The sequence below is a fragment of the Drosophila arizonae genome, chromosome 4, assembly GCF_054131065.1.
Source record: "Drosophila arizonae isolate 15081-1271.41 chromosome 4, UAZ_ARI_1.0, whole genome shotgun sequence".
Taxonomy (NCBI): domain Eukaryota; kingdom Metazoa; phylum Arthropoda; class Insecta; order Diptera; family Drosophilidae; genus Drosophila; species Drosophila arizonae.
In genome coordinates this window covers 7,410,665-7,429,076 of record NC_142924.1, presented here as the reverse complement: position 1 = coordinate 7,429,076, position 18,412 = coordinate 7,410,665, and the positions used below count along the sequence as shown (strand labels likewise).

Below are 18,412 nucleotides of genomic sequence, written 5' to 3'. Positions count from 1 at the left end.
AAACAATTGATGGCATTTTACTTAAACCAACAACAACAACAACAACAACAACAGCGGCAGCGGCAGCAAATAGAAAATAGAAGCAAGCCGCAGAAAATCAATAAAAAAAAAAAAATAATAACAGAAACAAAAACAAAGCAAGCCACAAAGAGTATGAAGAAGAAGCAAGAAACAAAACGCAGCAAATAAATAAAAATTGCTTTATTTATTAAGCATTAAACAATAAATGGGATTATTTTTATCAGCAGACCAAAGAGATGTCACAGCACAAAACAAAAGAAAACAAAACAAAACAAAACGAAGCGAACCTAAAGAGACACAAGGAAAGCAAAGAGCTACTTAAGCTCTGGCAGAGCGAGAGAGAGGGGGAGAGTGGGAGAGAGAACACGCTAGAAGAAACACACAAATAAATAAATGCAAATCATTTGCCCGCTCCCCAACCATGTTGTCTAGTGTTGAGCTACTGATGGCCTCTTTCGCTTAAAGCTTTAAGGACAGCGACAACAAGTCCTGGACAGACCTAATAAGTAGCTGGACACAGCCACTCACAATTCATTTGAATTGTTGTTTTCCTTTTTTTGGCGGGTGGTTTTTCCTGTCCCCCTCCCCCGCCACCATCCATTTATTTCAGCAAATTTGTAACTGTCACTTGGACCCCAGTTCCATTTGCTTGATAGGCATAGAAATCTGTATGTTCCGGCTCATTGTGGAACCGGTTCGGCTTACGCTGAACTTTGTGCGTACAGGAAATAGGTAAAAAAAATGTTGCCACTTGGCTGGCAAAAAGGTAGCACACAAACTTTGGCAAGTGACAAATAGATTTAAATTCGAAAATGCTTTTTGTTTGTCGCTATTTTTTCACGGCGCCAATTCAATTGGAGAGGTGGGCCCAGCCGAGTGGAGCTGGAGTCGAGGGGTCGTGTCATGCAAAGCACTATTGACGGCGGTCGTAAATCTTGGCTAAAAGTGTGGAGGAGAGCGAAGCAAAGTGCGCTGCAACCCTCGTCAAGTGGGCACCCGGTCGAGAAAGGGCCACAGGGCAGACGAGCGGGGCAAGCGAGCTGAAATTTGTGTGCTCGAGTTTGAGCCGAAAAATCAGTTAAAAGCGATTTAAAACGTGCTGTCAAGCACTCGTAAAATTGCAAATGAAGAGTGAAATATGTAGTTCTGCATGAGGCCAATACACGTTCGCCAGCTTAAAAGGATAGTATATGGCCAGCCGTTCGTCTTGCGGGGAATTACAATAACTTTTACAGTTTTAGAACTTGGCTGCATAAGTTGGATTAAGATTGATCTGCTACTCAGATGAATCTATCACTTATATATCGATTTAGAACTGTGCTTAGGTGACTTTGTTTGTCTTTCTGTATCTAGGAATGATTTTCCTACAAAATATAAGAGCTTAGGCTAAGTGAATCCTGATAGACATGAAACTTAAACTTAAATTTTAATAAAATTTATAATTATGCTTTGATTCTCTACACTCTACACTTTCTCGGTACAGGTATCTTTTAGTCGGTCACTTACGACTCCAGCTGTCTTTTTTCTCTCGTTGAGCAGAGGCCGGCAAAGTGCTCAGCTGGCAATTTTAATTATCATCTTTAATTATTGAAAAAAAGTTTGTTCTAGGTAATTTTTACTTATTTTGTCTTTTATTTTTAGCAACTAAATACTATTTATATATCTGACCTCTAAAATTATGCATAAATAATTAATTATAGATCGTTGAAAATATTTCAATTTTTACGGGGAAATACGTTTGTTTAATTCCGGGTATTTTCAGAGATTTTTTCTTCGTTTCTGTTTTTGGAAAATTCTCTGAAGTGAGAATAAAAAATAAATTACTTTGAAACAATTAAACGAGGCACAAATGTTCACAGCTTGGCGCTCTGCACGTCAACCGATTGCATTTACAAATTAGCATTCTAATGAGCGGCCCTCGGGCCATGGCCCATGGCATGGCATGACAATTATGGTGCCGCCTTTTGTCTATGGGTCCCTCCCGCCTCTCCTCCAGTTACCGCACTGCACTGCACAACATTTCTGGGGAACAGACATGACCATTCGCTGTCTGGCGCTTTGGCCTTTGCGTGTTGGCCAATTCAAATGAGCCTCAATTGGTTGGGGTGTTCCACTGTAGCTTGCGCTATGCGAATATAGATTTATGAATGAAGCGACTGCAGCGACAACTAGGCCGACTCAGAGTACTAACATGCAACGCCTCCCTCCCCCCTCCTCCCACCACCGTCCGAAAGCTGCTGTCAGCTTCAACCTGGTAGCTGTTAGAATCGAGCCGTCTTTTGCTTTTCTTAGCTCCGCTTCTCCGCAATGCAACCCAAAAAACCGGTTACAACAGCAAAGGAGAAAAAAAAAATGTGATAAAAAATACGTAAAAAATTCTTGACTTTTGTTTCACATACATATATGCACACAGAACGAAGTTTATCTTTTGGCTCTCTGGTTCTCTGGTTCTCTGCTCTGTGCTGCTGCTGCTGCTTGTTTATAAAAATTCTTTGAAATGCACACAAAGAATCTCCCACACACACAAAATTACATTCTCCCTCTCTCTCTCACACACACATACATTCTCCTCCTCTCCCCGTCCCTCGCTCATTTTTTTCATTTTAATTTTTTATATGGCTTTTTAGTTGGCTCTGTGGCATTTTCTTCCTGCTCCGCTCGGTTGCACTCAGCGCAAAAGGAACGGCTCCATCACCCTCTCTCCCTCTCTTGCTCTCTCGCTCTTTCGCTGTTGGCTAGTAGCTGGGTTTGTTTAGAGTTTTGGTCGGTGCTTTTAAACGCAGCCAGTTTTGAAGTGGAAATGGTCCAAGCATGCATGTAAAAATGCAACGTAAGCCGGCCCCTAGAGCAAAGGGAGCTGCACATAGGGGCCAGGCCATGGATAGGGGCAGGGATTGAAGTTGATGTTGAATGTAGAAGTTGAAGTTGGGTAGGAGGCGAAATGAGAGGAAAGCAGAGGAGAGGCAAGGAAAGGGCAGCCCAGTGCGGTTGATGACTTGCGTTTGGCTCTCGCTTTCGGGCCCGCAGAGACTGACTGACTCTGGCGCTGACTTTGACTTTGGCACTGGTTAGACTGGCTGGCTGGCTGGCCTTCTGGCTAAACTGGGTCTGGATTAGGGGCACCTGAAAGCCCCGTGAACCCCCTCTCAGTTGCAGTCTCTCTGCGCTCGCGCTCTTTGACTTTCGAGTGTCGGTCGGTGTTTTCTGTGATGTTCGCCTGGTTTGCTATTGCGTTGCAGGTCGCTTAAAGCTGACGTTGAGCCGTTGATACAATATTATTGAAAATCAAATTGTCAGTTATGCGTAATTTCCATTTTATTTAAACATCAATTTCATTGCAAGGCAGCTTATAATGAAATAGTCGCGATCATATATCAAAGCAAATTTCGAGGCGCAAAAATTTTGTGTGAAATTCGTGAATTGGGACTCAAGAACGATAAATGTTTCAAGGACAGCCTGTAGCAAAATAGTTGACATAAAAAATACAGATATATACTAGATGCGCCGTCTTCAGATTGATGTAGTGAGTTGTGCCTCCTTCTGGCATTGTCAGTTAAGCGATATCGAGTGCTCACTTGATATTCTTGATGAGGGCCTTGGTGTACTCCGAACATTTGGCCTTGCCACCCAGATCGATGGTGCGCACATTGTCCTCCTTGATGGTCTTGATGACCGCACGCTCGATCTTGTCCGCGTGGGTGCCCAAGTCAATGTAGCGCAGCATCATCACGGCGGACAGCAGCAGGGCTGTCGGATTGGCCAGATCCTTGCCAGCGATCGTGGGCGCTGTGCCATGGACAGCCTCAAAGATGGCGCCATTGATGCCAATATTGCCAGAAGGCGTCAGCCCCAATCCACCGATCAAGCCGGCGCAGGTGTCCGACATGATATCACCATACAGATTGGGCATGACCAGCACATCAAACTGTGTCGGATCGTCGACGATCTTCAGACAGACTTTACTGATCGCCGCCTCCTCGTACTCGATGCCATTCTTGTCGAGCTGATCCTTGTACTTCTCGTACACCTCGCGCACACAATGGATGAACAGTCCGTCCGACATGCGCATGCTGGAGCGCTTGTGCACCGCGGTGATCTTTTTGCGCTTCATGGCCAGGGCGTACTTGAAGCAGTAGTCGGCGACACGCATCGAGGCGGGCCGCGTTATCAGCTTGATGCTCTGGACCACGCCATTGACCAGCTGATGCTCAATGCCCGAGTACTCGCCCTCGGTGTTCTCGCGTATGGTTATCACGTCCACCTTGCCGTAGACCGTTTCGACGCCATCCAGCGACTTGCACGGCCGTACATTTGCGTACAGGTTGAAGAGCACACGCAGGATTAGATTCAGCGAACGAAAACCCTTGCCCACGGGCGTCATCAGCGGACCCTTGAGGCCCAGCTTGGTGCGCTGCATGCTGTCAATCACCTCTTGGGGTATCGATTGCTTGCCGTCTTTATCGAGCGTGGGCGTCACATCGACGGCCTCGAATTTCAACGGTGCTCCAGCTGCCTTGAGCACCTCGATCACGGACGCCGCTATTTCCGGGCCGATGCCATCGCCGGGCATCAGAGTTATAACACGCTCGCCACTACCAGCTTTTCCACCCTCCGCACCAGCAGCACCGGCACCAGCGGCACCGCCACCACCACTGGCAGCTTTACCGCCGCTGGCACCGCCACCGCCACCTCCTCCGCCACCACCGCCGCTTCCTGGCTTTTTGCTACATATGTCCGACTTGGATGCCTGCGCCTGTGTGACCAAGCCGTAAAGCACTTCATCTTTCAGTGGTTCGCTTGGCTCGCGCACTTCTGGCTGGTTGGCCACACTGAGCACCACTTCGGGTGCCCAAGGCTCGCTCGGCTGGCTGCTGGCAGCTTCCGAGAGCGCAAGTGGCGTCTGAACGGGATATTGATCGGATACACTGATGTGACTCTGAATTTCAACTGGGGCGATTGCCAGGAGTCGTCTTTCGCGCTGCAGTCGTCGGCAGGCAGTTGGAGGTCGTCGCGCGGGCAGCTGACTGTCATTGGCAGCACACCGGCGCGAGTTTCGATTCGGGTTGGCCTCGAAGCGACTCTGGCATGTTAGTAGGGCTAGATGTCTCTTGAAACAACTAGACCTTGCTGCAATCACGGCTGATCTACGGTCGTAGTAGCTCAGGCCCGACTTGCTGCTGACTAACAGGCGCTCACCATATAATTTAGAGCAGTCAAACAATTGACGAAACATGTCCAAAACAATTTATAATTTTATAGGAAATTTTTTCAATAAAAAAAATATATATATAAAAAAAAAAATTCCGACTGTTTAAATAACAAGTTTTGACTGACAACCGAGTTTGATCGACAAAATGATTGAAGCTAGCCAGGGTTTAAAGCAGCAACATTTTATTTGCTTTGCGGGAATACCCCTGGCACGGTGCTGAGGACGACATTTTAAATAATTCATTTCATGGTGGCAGTCAACACTTGGCCAAGCAATTTGCATAGCTTTTAGCCAAACGTCTTATGCATTCGCTGGCTAGTTTCGCTTTTGTTTGGCGCCTCAAAACTTTGGCGACTGGCACCGCCAATAAAATGAAGAAGAAGAAGAAGAAGAAGAAGCAGAAAATGGCAAGAAAAATGAAAGAAAAACTTTCACAAATGCAAACACGCGACAAGGACAGACAGGAGGAGCGTCGCCTGGTAACCCTTTCGTTCTAGCGCGGAAATTATTTTCATTTAAGTGAAAATATTATAGAGACTCTAGCAGCTGCTGCCACAGTTCCTCCTGCTGCTGCTGCTGCTGCTACTCCTGCTGCTGCTGTTGCTGTGATTCGTTTTTGGGTTAAGAGTTAGCTAATTAAATTACTTTTTGCAACTGCAATTCCATTTGCCATTTGCCCAATTGCTTTTGGCTTTGAAGGTCGCGTATTTGCTTTACCGTTGCCTTTGCCATTGCCTTTGCTTTTAATTGAAAAACTTGCGAGAAATGGAAAGCAGCTCAGGGAACGGGCACGGGCACGGGCACGGGAATGGGAAGGGGAATGGGGGCGTTAGTGGGTTAAGGGATTGCCACAATTTTGGTGGCATTTAATTATAGCATGAAATTAGCTGCGAAAGGTAATCAAATTATGCATAGCTACCTGCGGGGCGCACCTGCAAACGTGCACGCCACGCCCCAACGCCCAATGGGCTATGACCGGCAAAGTTTTCATTTTTCAAGCTGTTGTCATTTGGCATAATCATATTTCAACGGATTAGCATAATTTAAGCATACAAAATATTAATAATGAAAAGTGAATGGCTGTCGGCGTCGAGTTCAACACACACCAACACCAACACACACACACACACACACACACACACACACACACAACAAGCAGCCACGCCCCCAACCACGTTGACAATAATATTAAAATTTTTCCTACTGTTCTGCGTTAGCCCCGCTCGATGCTTTGAGGGGGGCTAACATTAAGTGCCCCTGTGTTTTTATTTGTTTTATTCGTATGCCCTTATAGAAGGTATCCCTCTACAAAATGTCTGTTATACACTGTTATACTGTATATCCAGCTGTTATATGGCATGGCTATAAAACTGTCAATGGCCAATCTATAATATATTTAGCTTAATACAACTTTTTTCAGTATCTGTTATATATTGTTATACTATGTTTGCAGCTGTTATATAATATATTAATAATGTTAAATGTATAGACTCTGTGTCTGTTCTGTGTTGGCTTGCACTAAGATAAACTATTAAACTATAGAGCTGTTATACACTGTTATACTTTGTTGTCTGCTGTTATATGGGCCTATGAAGAAGCTACCATGAAAAAACATTTATATGACTATAAAGCAGGGATTACTAAACTTTCACTTGTTATATATGTGTCCTGTTATACTATTCACTTGACTGTTATATGACATTATAAAGAGTTGTAATGTACATAAGCATTGCTTTTATGCTCTTTTAGAGCGCATTACTCACTTGACTAGCTGTTATATACTGTTATACTAATATATCACTAAATATATGACAGTTGAATGAAGCTATCTGAGACACATCTAAGCTTTTCTAGTATGTGCCTCACTTAAGGCTATAAAACGCATATTTCCTTATGCCAGTTTCTGTCTTATCTTTGATCTAGCTCTGGCTCAGTAAGGGTATTCCATCTTTCCCACACTACATGCCATGATTATAAGCTGCGCTGTATTTTTTGTTTAAAAGCATTTATATTCATATTTGGTAATATATCTGACGCTCCCGCGCCTTTGCATGTTTTGTTTTTTATTTCTTCTCTAGCGTGGGGGTAGCTTTTTTATTGTATTTGCCTTTTAGTTGGTGTTGGTGCTAGTGTTGGTGTTGGCGTTGAGCGCCTCGCAATTGTTGTTAAATGATTGATGGTCTCTTGTAAAGGTCGCTCCCACACACACCGAGATACACATTACTTAAACAATATATTATACGATATGTATAAATATGTATATCGCTGTCAGCTGAGGCGCAACGCCAGGCTGTCTAGCTGGGCGTTAACTAACCACTGAACCGATCCGATAGCCACTCGGCACAGATAATTATTCGTTGTTGTCTGTTTGTTCCAGCGATAAGGGAAATACATACGAAATTGGTCTAAATACGCACCTGCAAAACATAGAGCAAACAGAAGAAAGAAATTAGTGGTTGGCAAAGGAAAAATAGTTCGGGGAATACTTCTAGGAGAAAACAATGTAATATATCTTCTGTTTGAGTGGCACACTAATATGTTGTACGTGCTGTCTATAATTATATAATTGTTATACACTGTTATACTCTATTGCTATATCTACTTATCATAAACATATCTCAAATTCACAAAAATTTATTTCTTTTCTTATAAGCAAAATATTTAATAAATTTATCACGATTTATGTGGTATCTGTTAAACACTGTTATACTCTATTATATGTACTTTTATTATTATTATTATTATATACGTGCAGTGATTATAACTTTTCCAATATAAATTTGGTATTTATTTAAAACAAGAGTTCTCATATTAAATATGTTATACACTGTTATATATACTATATTGACAGCTGTTATATAGACAGAAAACAGCAAGTACACATGAGAAACTACACTTGGGTAAATTTGCATTTCTTAGCACATTCTGGTCAAACTTATATAAGAAATCTATATGTAGAAGTACATATGTATATCTGGCTGCTCTTCTTCGTTTTCATGTTCGCCATGCTCGTGTTAAAAAATCAGTTTAGTGTGTATATCTCAAAGACGACGCACAAAAGTATTTTTAACAGTTTTTGTTTTCTGTTTACATTTACTTCATTTAATGTTTAGATTTGCGCTTAGTGTGCGAAAAAGAAACCAAAGTCAATAAACCGTCCAAATATACAGCAAAAAAAAAGGAAAAAAATAGGAAAAAGCGAAAAAAAAATATATATAAATATATATAAGTGTATATATATAACATATAAAGTCGAGTGTATATGCTTTAAGGGTGGAGCTGCTGAAAATTGAGGTGCCGAGAGTTTGCAAGTGGGGTGTGTGTGCGTGTTGTGTGTTGTGTGGTGCGTGTGTGGCATTTGGTAGGTGGATGCTTTGGAATTAAGTTAGACAAGCAAACAACACACACACGCACATACACAGCTATGACTTGGCTGAGCAAAAAATTGAAATCTGCTTGAGTTTCATGTTGTTCAAAAAAAAGGAGAAAAAAGAAACGAAATGAAGAACGAACGAAATCATTCAAATATTTGTGATTGTTGTTGTTTATGTTATTGTTGCTGTTATGATTGTTGTTGTTGTTGTTGCTGTTGTGGTAACAAGACGCCACCAACGCCATATTAACACTGGCTTTGCTGGCCATTTATGAAGTCAAATACAATTTGCTCGCCTTGCTGCCTTTCTGTCTTGCCGTCTTGCCGTCTTTCCGTCTTTCTGCCTTTTCATGTCGCTCTTTTGTGCTGACCAATTCAATGTTTGACTTTTTGTTATTCTCATTGTTGTATCTCGTCAGAAGTTGATTTATGTGCCCTTAGGTGGCAAATAATTGATTTATGCGTCGCGTTGATTGTGCAATACGACGCATGCAGAGCAAACACACACCAACACACACACACATACACACCTGACCGCCCAGGTACACACTCAGCTGATAGCAACAGAAATGGGAACTCTATCTGTAAATGGCAAATGTGAAAGCAAATATGCCAAAGCACTTAGAGGCAAAGACAACATAGTACGAGGTGCTAGAAAGTAATTAGATAAAGATAAAGCGAACTGAACCGATAGATAACCGACCAACTGGCTGGCAGTTAAAGACACCTTCAGGCTGGCCCATCTGAATCCGAATGTGTCCGATGTGTCCGATATGACAGCTGGGAATGCAGCTATAAGTATAACACTAATAATGCGAGCTGTAATCTACAGTGAGGCATAACTAATACAGATAGAGTTGAAGCGGAAATGCCTGACTGTAGGTGCCGACGATGCTGTCCACACACAGACAAACACACACACTTCAGTAGGCATTAACCTTTTCATGAGTATGAATCAAATGCCAGTGAAGAACCCAAAAAAAAAAAAAGAATGAAAGAATCCGTTGACGCTTGTATAACTCTCATGCCCACTCCACATACCCGAGTTCATTGGAAAACGACGATTACGCGGCACAAAAGACCATGAACAAACAATGAAGCCAAGCCGTGTAGGTAACACAACTGGAGCTGCATCATCGCCATCAGAGTAGGCGCAAGGGGTGTGGCATTGCATAAGCGAGAGACATTGACCAAACCGAATCGGCTAAAATGACTGGAAAATTGTATCAAACAATGTGAGAGAGAAGGCAAGGGGAGAGCGATAGAGGGAGACAGAGGGAGAGAGAGAGAGAAACAGCGTCTTCAGCTACACTTGCAAGCAACTCAATTGCTGTCTGCAAGTTCTTGCATTTGTTTGTTTGATAAATTTACTTGTGAAATGCTTAAAAATAGCTACAAGCAAACACACACACAGACACAGCTAGTCTCGGCAGACGCTGCAGGTACAAGCGTGAGATACAAATGTATCTACTACCTGTCAGTTAGCTATTGCTGCTGCTGCTGCTGCCGCTGCCGCTGCCTCTGCACAATTCACACGTTTTATATGCTCTGTGTACCTGAGCATCTCCCATGTATACCTACACAGACATACATGCAATTTGCTTATGTCTTTGTATATGTGAGCACTAAATATTTAATTACGTATACGCACAATCAGCCGTAGACGTAGTCATATCTATAACTTATGTTTACTGCGCTTTATGACTTCAACTTTATCTATCTGGCTGTCTGTCTGTCTGTGCTGCTCTTATCAATGCAGCCGCGCTATCTCTGCTGCTGCTATCTGCCACAACACCTGGCCAGGTAAAACAACAGCCCGTTGACAACTTCCTTTTGAACACACTTGTAGCTCGGCTTTTTAATTGCCGAACATGAAATCTGGCTCAGGCAAGGGCTTACCTTTAACCCAGAGGTTTGAATGAAACAAGTAAAAAGCTAAGCTACACATTTTTCTGTCGTTGCCAACAATTGTCGCTGCCCGAATTCTTAGAATCCGCCACGAGATGAATAAAGTGTCTTAATGAATGAATGTAGCAGTCGAGCGTGGAGCGTCGAGTGTCGAGTGTCGACAGTCTGCAAATTGTGAATGAATTCAAATGCCGAAATAATTTAGCTTAGTTAAAACAATCGCCCGATGTCAATCAGCAATCTTCAATCTTCAATCATGTCGATGACATCAGCAGATGCCAGAACTCCGGATTTCGACCGTCGTATTGAGGTCAAAAGTGTAAAATAAGAAGAGCAGACAGCAAATTAAAGAAATAAAATACAAATAAAAATAAAAACAAAAAGCAAAAAAACAAAAAGCAGACACTGCTAAGATTTCCTCATTGTTGTTATTGCTGCTTCTCTTTTTAAGTGCGTGTGAAATCGATGGACGCACAGGCCCAGGCATCGTTAATTTTAATTGAAACTAATTAACACACAACTATATAAATAAAAGCATACAAACAGAAGAAGAGGAAGAAAATTAGAGACTGGCCAAACGAACTTTTGGACTCTGACATAAGCGAAAGAGCTCAACAAAATGTTTGGAGCTTCGATACAAATGCAACGTTCAAGATAATCAATCAAATGGTGTAAATCTATTTATGCTTATGGAAGAGAGAGAGAGAGGTGGGGGGAGAGTAACTCTATTTCTACTAGCAAAAAAAAATGAGAAACAAAACTTCATTCAATTTGTCTCCCTTGGGCCAAGCAAAACTATTAAAGTGCACTTGATTAAAACCTTATATTTTTGGCTATCGATCAATTAAAAACTGCTTTGGCTCTGAGCTTAATTGATAACCTTTACCAAGCGAGCAAGGGAGACAGAGCAGCGCAGGAGAGAGAGCGAGAGTGAGAGGGCAATTCAATTGGGCTTAATGTTCAACTTAATTAATGGATTAGGCTCAAGTTGATTTTTGAGGCAAGCGAAGCAAAACGAGTTTAGAGTCAGAGATGGCTTATCAAGTGTGACAGCTCGTAAAAGCGAAGCTGTAGGAATTTTGTAATATGAAATTAACTATATATTAAATGGTGTCATTTATGAATTACCGCCGCCTCTTTTAACTATTTATAAAGAAGAGCTGCATGAAAGGACGAGGAGATAATGGAGGTACAGGATGAGGATGAAGGAGATAAAGATGACATGGAACAAGATTACAAGATTATGGGTTTTTTTTAAATATTTTAAGGATTACTTAGTGAGAGATGTCCATAATATCTGAGGAGGATCTGATGATGGATGAATAAATTTAAATTTATTTATTTATTTTAATTATTTTTGATTTACTGTGTTACTATTTATTATTAATATTTCTTTTCCATAAATTGAATAACCAACAATCAAAGCATAAATCTATACAATTTTTTAAAACTCTAAATATATATTTTTTATGTAGTTCTTAAACAGAAAAACAATATTATATATTGTATTCCTAAACATAAAATTTTACATATTTTATTATAATTAATATGATGTTATATACTATATACACTCATTAGCTACATGAAAGACTATTGAAATTTAAAGTCTTATCGCATTTGGCACAACATTTGCAAATGTTGAAATATTTGGCTTTGTTCGATTTTAATGACCTGCACATGCACAGAAAATGTTGTGGAATATAATATTTGTGAATTTTATTTTGGACAGATTATGTGTATGTTTTTGTTTTTGCTTTTGATGTATTTGCTTTTAAGATTAATGCAGCAGTTAAGCCATAATTAGAGTTGAGCGAAAAATTTGGCAAGCTAATTAGCATTAACAAAAATTCTAGCAAAAAAAAAAAAAAAAAAAAAAAGCGGATGTCTTAAATCATTTATATGAAATGTACAAAAACTATATAAGTCAGTAAAAAATGTTTGACGTAGCAACCAAATAAATTACTGCAATTTGTTAGCCTTTTAATCTAGAGAGGCCTGAAAAAATTATGACAAGCACAAGGAACTTTATTAAGTATCTTTTATCACATTTGCTGTTTGGATTTAGTGTGGATTATTTTATTTCACTTTTATTTTGGTTTTATCTCGTGCCTGGCAGACAAACAAGCGCAAGAGTTGCTCACGTTTTTGGCTTCTATCTACACAAACACAGAGAAAGAGAGAGAGAGAAGGGAAGAGAGATAGACAGAGAGAAGGAGGTAGTAGCTTGTAGTTCATAGTTTGCTCTAATTTCGAGTTGCTTAAATATTTAGTAACATGCTCATCGCCTTACAGAACATACAGAGAGATACAGAGAGATACAGCTAGAGATATGATTAGATAGGAGGACTTCCTGTTTGCTTTGAGGCATTGTTTCGAGCATGTAACGTGTTAATGCTAATGGGCCGTGTTTACGTACAGGCCAAAACCCTGAAGAGCTGAACAGCTAAAGCTATTTCCAGCTCATACGTACCTACATATCTTGCGCTCTAGTTATGTTTATACTAGGCAGCTACAGCTCAATTAGCAGTCGCATAGTGCGCGCAATTAAAATGAAATTGAATTTTATGTGTATTGCGCCCAAGTGCGTGGCCACGTTTACATACCAAACAGACACAGATACACAGATACGGATACGGATACATAAACATAGCTACAGATACATATTGTGTGCGCACTCGTAAATACCTGAAGACAACAAAAAAACAAGAAGAAATCCAACAACATTTATCGTATGCATGACACAGACATCAGATTAGCATCACAAACAGCACATAAACGTAAAAGTAACACACACAAACTGTTTGAGGACGACGGGGCATGAATACAAGGCGCAGGGCGTGGCAGAAGTTGAACTATGTAAACAGTAAATAGACGACAGACCGAGACACAGGCAGCGCCAGAGCCAGAGCCAAAGCCAAAGCCAGAGTCCGAGTCAAATTCATTGCTAGAGCTAAAGAACCAAATGAAGTTCGGCACACACTTAGGCGAGTCATTAAGAGCAACGACCACAGGAAGAGATACAGATACACAGATACCGAGGTACATAAATACATCGATATTAAGTGACACTACACGTACGCAGAGGCTGTGCTTTTGATTTGCAGACACAAAGATACTTTGCTACACTTATACACGATATATAGATACACTATGTATGACAGATGGCTTTTAGATACTAGAGATACAGATACAAATACATAGATACTATAGTCAGATATATGGATTTCTTTAGACACATAGACTATAGACTAAGCGTAGAGATTTAGCTTTATGACTATATGGCATGACTACCTATTTATACAATATATATAGAGAGAAAGATTTTTCAGATACAGATACATTTATTCAGTGAACAAGTAAAGGGCTCAGATACATAGATACTTTGCTCAGATATAGATAGACGAGAGATATATTTAGATCTATGCCCACATTATTTGAGTTACATATATAGATACTATATTCAGTATAATTATATCCTTTAGATACAAAGGGATCCGATATACACATGTCCCGCCAAATGCCAAGCAGATACACAGATACTTTGCTACTTATGTTACAAATTAAGGTTCCTGAATTGCCAAAACGCTAATAACAACTAAAACAAAGTCAAAGTCCGTGAAGTGAGCTCCATTGAGCAGGCGCTCATGTGGATAAATCTCTTGGAAAAGTCAGTAGACAGTCGACCGTCGAAGGTGGACGGCGATGCGGGCGCTGTGTCTTACAGATACTTTTTCCTTTGTATTTGTACTTGTGTTTATTTGTTAACTACCTGCGTGTGAGAAAAACTGTTCGCCAGGCAGGCAGGTAACAGCACAGCGCAGCACAGCACGAAGAACTGCAACATCATGCCATGCACACACACACACACACATAGACAAAGTATCTGAGTATCTATGCTTTGTAATTGTGCGTAAACGTGTAAATACCAAGTCAAGGTCGGTTAATCAATAATAATTATTTTTCACTCAATTACGCGCCGCGCTGCGTGAGCTGCTTTAGTTCGCATTCCTCAGATACAAACCATAGAGCTGAAGATACATTATGCTCGAGATACATATTGCCATAGATAGCTAGCTATACATAGATACATTATGCTTAAGATACAAACTTGGAATTTCTTATTGTTTTTTTTTTTTTTTTTTTTTTTTTTTCGTTGTTTTCTTGGCTCTTCTCGTGTCACTTCGTTGTTATCTTTTTGTTTGGCTTAGCGCCGAGCCAGATTCATGTGTGAAATATGCATAAACAAAATATGCCAACGCGATTTTCGAGTATCTCATGGATGCTGATTTGTATATATATACAATATGAATTTTCATGCGCCACAGCCTTCACACAGTTAGATGCGTGCCACTTGATATGCCCAGAAAACCAGAATAATAAATGACGACGCTGCCGACACATCAAGATACCAGATACAGATACAGCTACAGCTACAGCACCTAAAACTATAGATACAGATGCGAAATATTATAAATGAAGCTGCAGCGTGGGCAGCTCCAAAAGGGGCCAGGCAGAGGGGCCAGACATCCCATCCAGGCCGAGCAAAAGTTTTCGAGGCATTGCTCAATACGCTTCTAATTGCGGACGCAAGGCACTTGCTCATAGTTTTCTTTTGCCTTCGGCTGGCTGCTCGAGTGACAGACGGACGGACGGGAGGGACAGGGTGGACAGCGAGACAGACGGAGCTGCCCACTCGAGAGTCGAAGTCAGCTCAATGAATTTGCATATAGTTACAGATGCGCCTTCATTAAGTCAGTCAAGTGTGAAAGAGAGAGAGAGAGAGAGAAAGAGAGAGAGACCTAGACAGATAAAGAAGGCGGGCGCAAGAGGGCAAGCAATGTTAAGTAGTAGCTAAACTTTGACTGCAAGTGATTTACGAGACTTAAGCGGACTGACAGGCAGGCTGATTCTGAAGCGTGGCACAATTACAGGGTATATTAAATGGCTGATTAAAGATTAAATGAGTAGAGCGATTTACTTAGTATTATTATTTATGTATATATGGGTATATTATATGCGCTACTTTAGTTAGATTAGGCTAATGGCTTTGATTACAAAAATAAAATTTCATTACAGTTCTGTTAACAACATTAAGGAATGCCGATTAAGTGATAACAGAAATGTTATGTTTCTGTAAACATCATATATAAAGGTTCAATTGGAAATGTTTGTTTTATCTGCTAGATTATTGCCATATTTGAATATGTCTAGATAGCGTCACGAAATTCTAAAATTATTGTGTTATCTTGTCTTATCTTTAATAGAAACAATTTAAATTAAAGTCGTCCGTAAATAATAAATAAATTTGCTTCATAAACGATTTTAATTTATTTGCTTTACTTTAAAATTCTTAAACTGTGCATAAATATATTTTAACAGCTTGGTGAAATGTTTCAAAGTTGATCTGAAATTCATACAGGTTAAAATTAAAATGTTTCTATATTTATGGATCTTAAATACGTTTTTTATGTAAAACTGACTTTCAATACCTTCCTCTTTAATCTGGTTATTTATGGCTTGACTCTTGTTTATATAAGAATATTTATAGACTTGAGCCAAAGAATTGTTTCACTACACTGAAACAAATATATGTTTCTTTCTGACTTGCTAAATGAAGGTAAACTAATTTGATTTAAATTTCGGATTTGGTTTGTTTATTTTTAAATCTATAAAAAAAATTATTTAAAAGTGCTTATTTCTTATTTTAAGTAAAGATTAGAGTATATGTTTAATTCTCTTTTAGATAATATTGTCATTATGTTTCGAATCTCTGTTGATTTAAGGCATATGAAAGGGTATCTGCAGTGTGATTCTATGAGTGGCAGCACCTACCTTTTTCATTAAATACGCCACTCGACCTGATGTCGATGGATTCGAAGTAACTCTTGACTGATTCGCACTGCTGCGCTAAATCCTTGGCGCGCGAGTCCCGCTGCAGGCGACGCCGATGATGCGTTGCAGCGCTGTGTTGATGCTGATGCGGCTGGTGTTGATGCTGGTGTTGCTGATGCAGGTTGTGCTGCTGCTGCTGGTGGTGCACGAGCGAGTTGTCGCCGTCGGCGTCGATGCCGGCGGCCAGATGCTTGGCCACAGCCAGGCTGAGGCACAGGCCGAGGCAGAGGCTGAGGCAGAGGCTGAGGTGCAGCGGTTGATTGAAAGGATTGCCGGACATGTTTGTGGTTGGTAAATTCTTTACGGTATTTGGCGAGAAAATGCAAACTGGACACTTGAGTGTGACACCTGTGTATGTGCGTGTGCGTGTGTGTGTGTGTGTTTGCTTGGGTGTGTGTCTACGATTTTAGGCAGCTCTGCTGCATGTTGCACCAAACAGCTGTGCGAACACCAATACACTCACACACAAAACGAAGAGCGACGACAAAGAGCGACAGAGCGCAAGAGAGCGGCACTTTTTCTTATTTTCTTTTTGTTGTTGTTGTTGTTTTGCACTTGCCGGTTAGGCCGAAACAAAACACGCACACAAGCAAAGCACACGCAGAGAGGGCTGTCTGCGTCTCGCCTGCTGTTCTCGCTGTTGTTGTTGCTGTTGTTGTAATAACAGTTGCGAATATTGTCGTTGTTGTTGTGGTTGTTGTCACTGTAGCGTTTTGTTTTAAACTAAAATACACGCACGTCACACACTCTTTCTCTTTCTTTCTCTCTCTTTGCTGTTGCTTTTTACTTTGCCAAGATTTTTGCGTGTGGTTAAAGATTTTTTTTAAGGAAGTGCGCCTACAAATGCTTCATGACATAACCGTAATTAAAGCAATCTACATGCACACATATGTATGTAGACATAGATTCCGCTTATCATCAATAGCAGCAGTTTAAAGTTAAAGATAATGCACAACTTGGCTATAGAATTCGATTTTCATTTGTTTGCTCTATTCTATTTTTCTTTGTATTGCATTCGCTCAAAGCTGAAATTAATTGCATCTATTTGAATTGCTTTGCATTTGCTTGTTGCTTTGAGCAATTTGAACGTTTCAATTCCACTCGCGTTTGGCGGCTCTTGGCCAAGTATTTTAAATACGTTAAGACGTGAATTCGATTTGGGATTTCGTTACGGTGGACGTTGCTGCGCGACGACACGTTTAAACACGGCGACGTTTCGTTCACAACTAACTGTTTCTTTCCAAATGCACGGACACCATTTAAGGCACGCACACATAGGCAGCGCAGTCACACGCATACGAGCGCTCTCTTGCGGCTGGTGGGCTCTCTTTAGTGGTTGACTCTCTTTCCGTTTGGCGGGCAACAACAGCATCTGATCCAGATATCTCCCACTGATCTGACTGCTTATATATTAAATATTTTCTTAATTAATAATTACATATTTATCACTGCCAAATATTTATCAATAAATATTGTTGTACAGTTGGGAGTAAATTAAGTTGTTGCTATTGCTTTGGCTTTTGTGGATGCTTGCGACAAGTATTTGAAATGTTTTGCTGTCTTGCTTCTGACTGTTAAACTCAAAATGGCACTGTTGTGCGCTCTTAGCGAGAAGAGCGCAAGAGCGTGCGCTGCTAATATAAGCAACATTAAACTGTTAGCCGAACAGTGGTGCAAGACAGCGGCAACAATGAAAGCAAATCATTTGATATGTTGCGAAAGAAAAATGTAAAAAATAACAAAAGAAATAACAAAAAAAAAAATTAATTAAATATATGTAAGACCTAACACATTTCTATCAAATTTTCTTGGGTTAAGAAACGGCTTCTAGGCATTAAATTTGATGAATATTTTAATCGATTCGCACGACACTTTTATGTAGCTGATTAGCATAGAAATAAAGAAGGCAAATTGAGCTTTGATCGGCTACCAAATCAATCTATGAATCTGATTTTGTTTATATACACATACATATGTATGTATGCATGTATGTAGCTAAAACATTTCCT

At 40.5% G+C, this 18,412-nt stretch overlaps 2 protein-coding genes across 2 annotated transcripts in view; both read right to left on the bottom strand.

The window, feature by feature from the left end:
* dally (division abnormally delayed protein) overlaps positions 1-17,649 on the bottom strand; it is a 72,341-nt gene extending 54,692 nt beyond the window's left edge. The window contains exon 1 of the mRNA XM_089467910.1: positions 16,344-17,649. Within this exon, the coding sequence (XP_089324036.1) occupies positions 16,344-16,683 (340 nt within the window). The 5' untranslated portion in view covers positions 16,684-17,649. The remainder of the gene's footprint in view (positions 1-16,343) is intronic.
* LOC108613269 (putative isocitrate dehydrogenase [NAD] subunit alpha, mitochondrial) lies at positions 3,319-5,382 on the bottom strand. Its single transcript, XM_018006623.2, has one exon. It carries the CDS (start codon positions 5,252-5,254, stop codon positions 3,593-3,595), a length of 1,662 nt encoding a protein of 553 aa, XP_017862112.1. The 5' UTR covers positions 5,255-5,382; the 3' UTR covers positions 3,319-3,592.
* Positions 17,650-18,412: the final 763 nt, after the last annotated feature.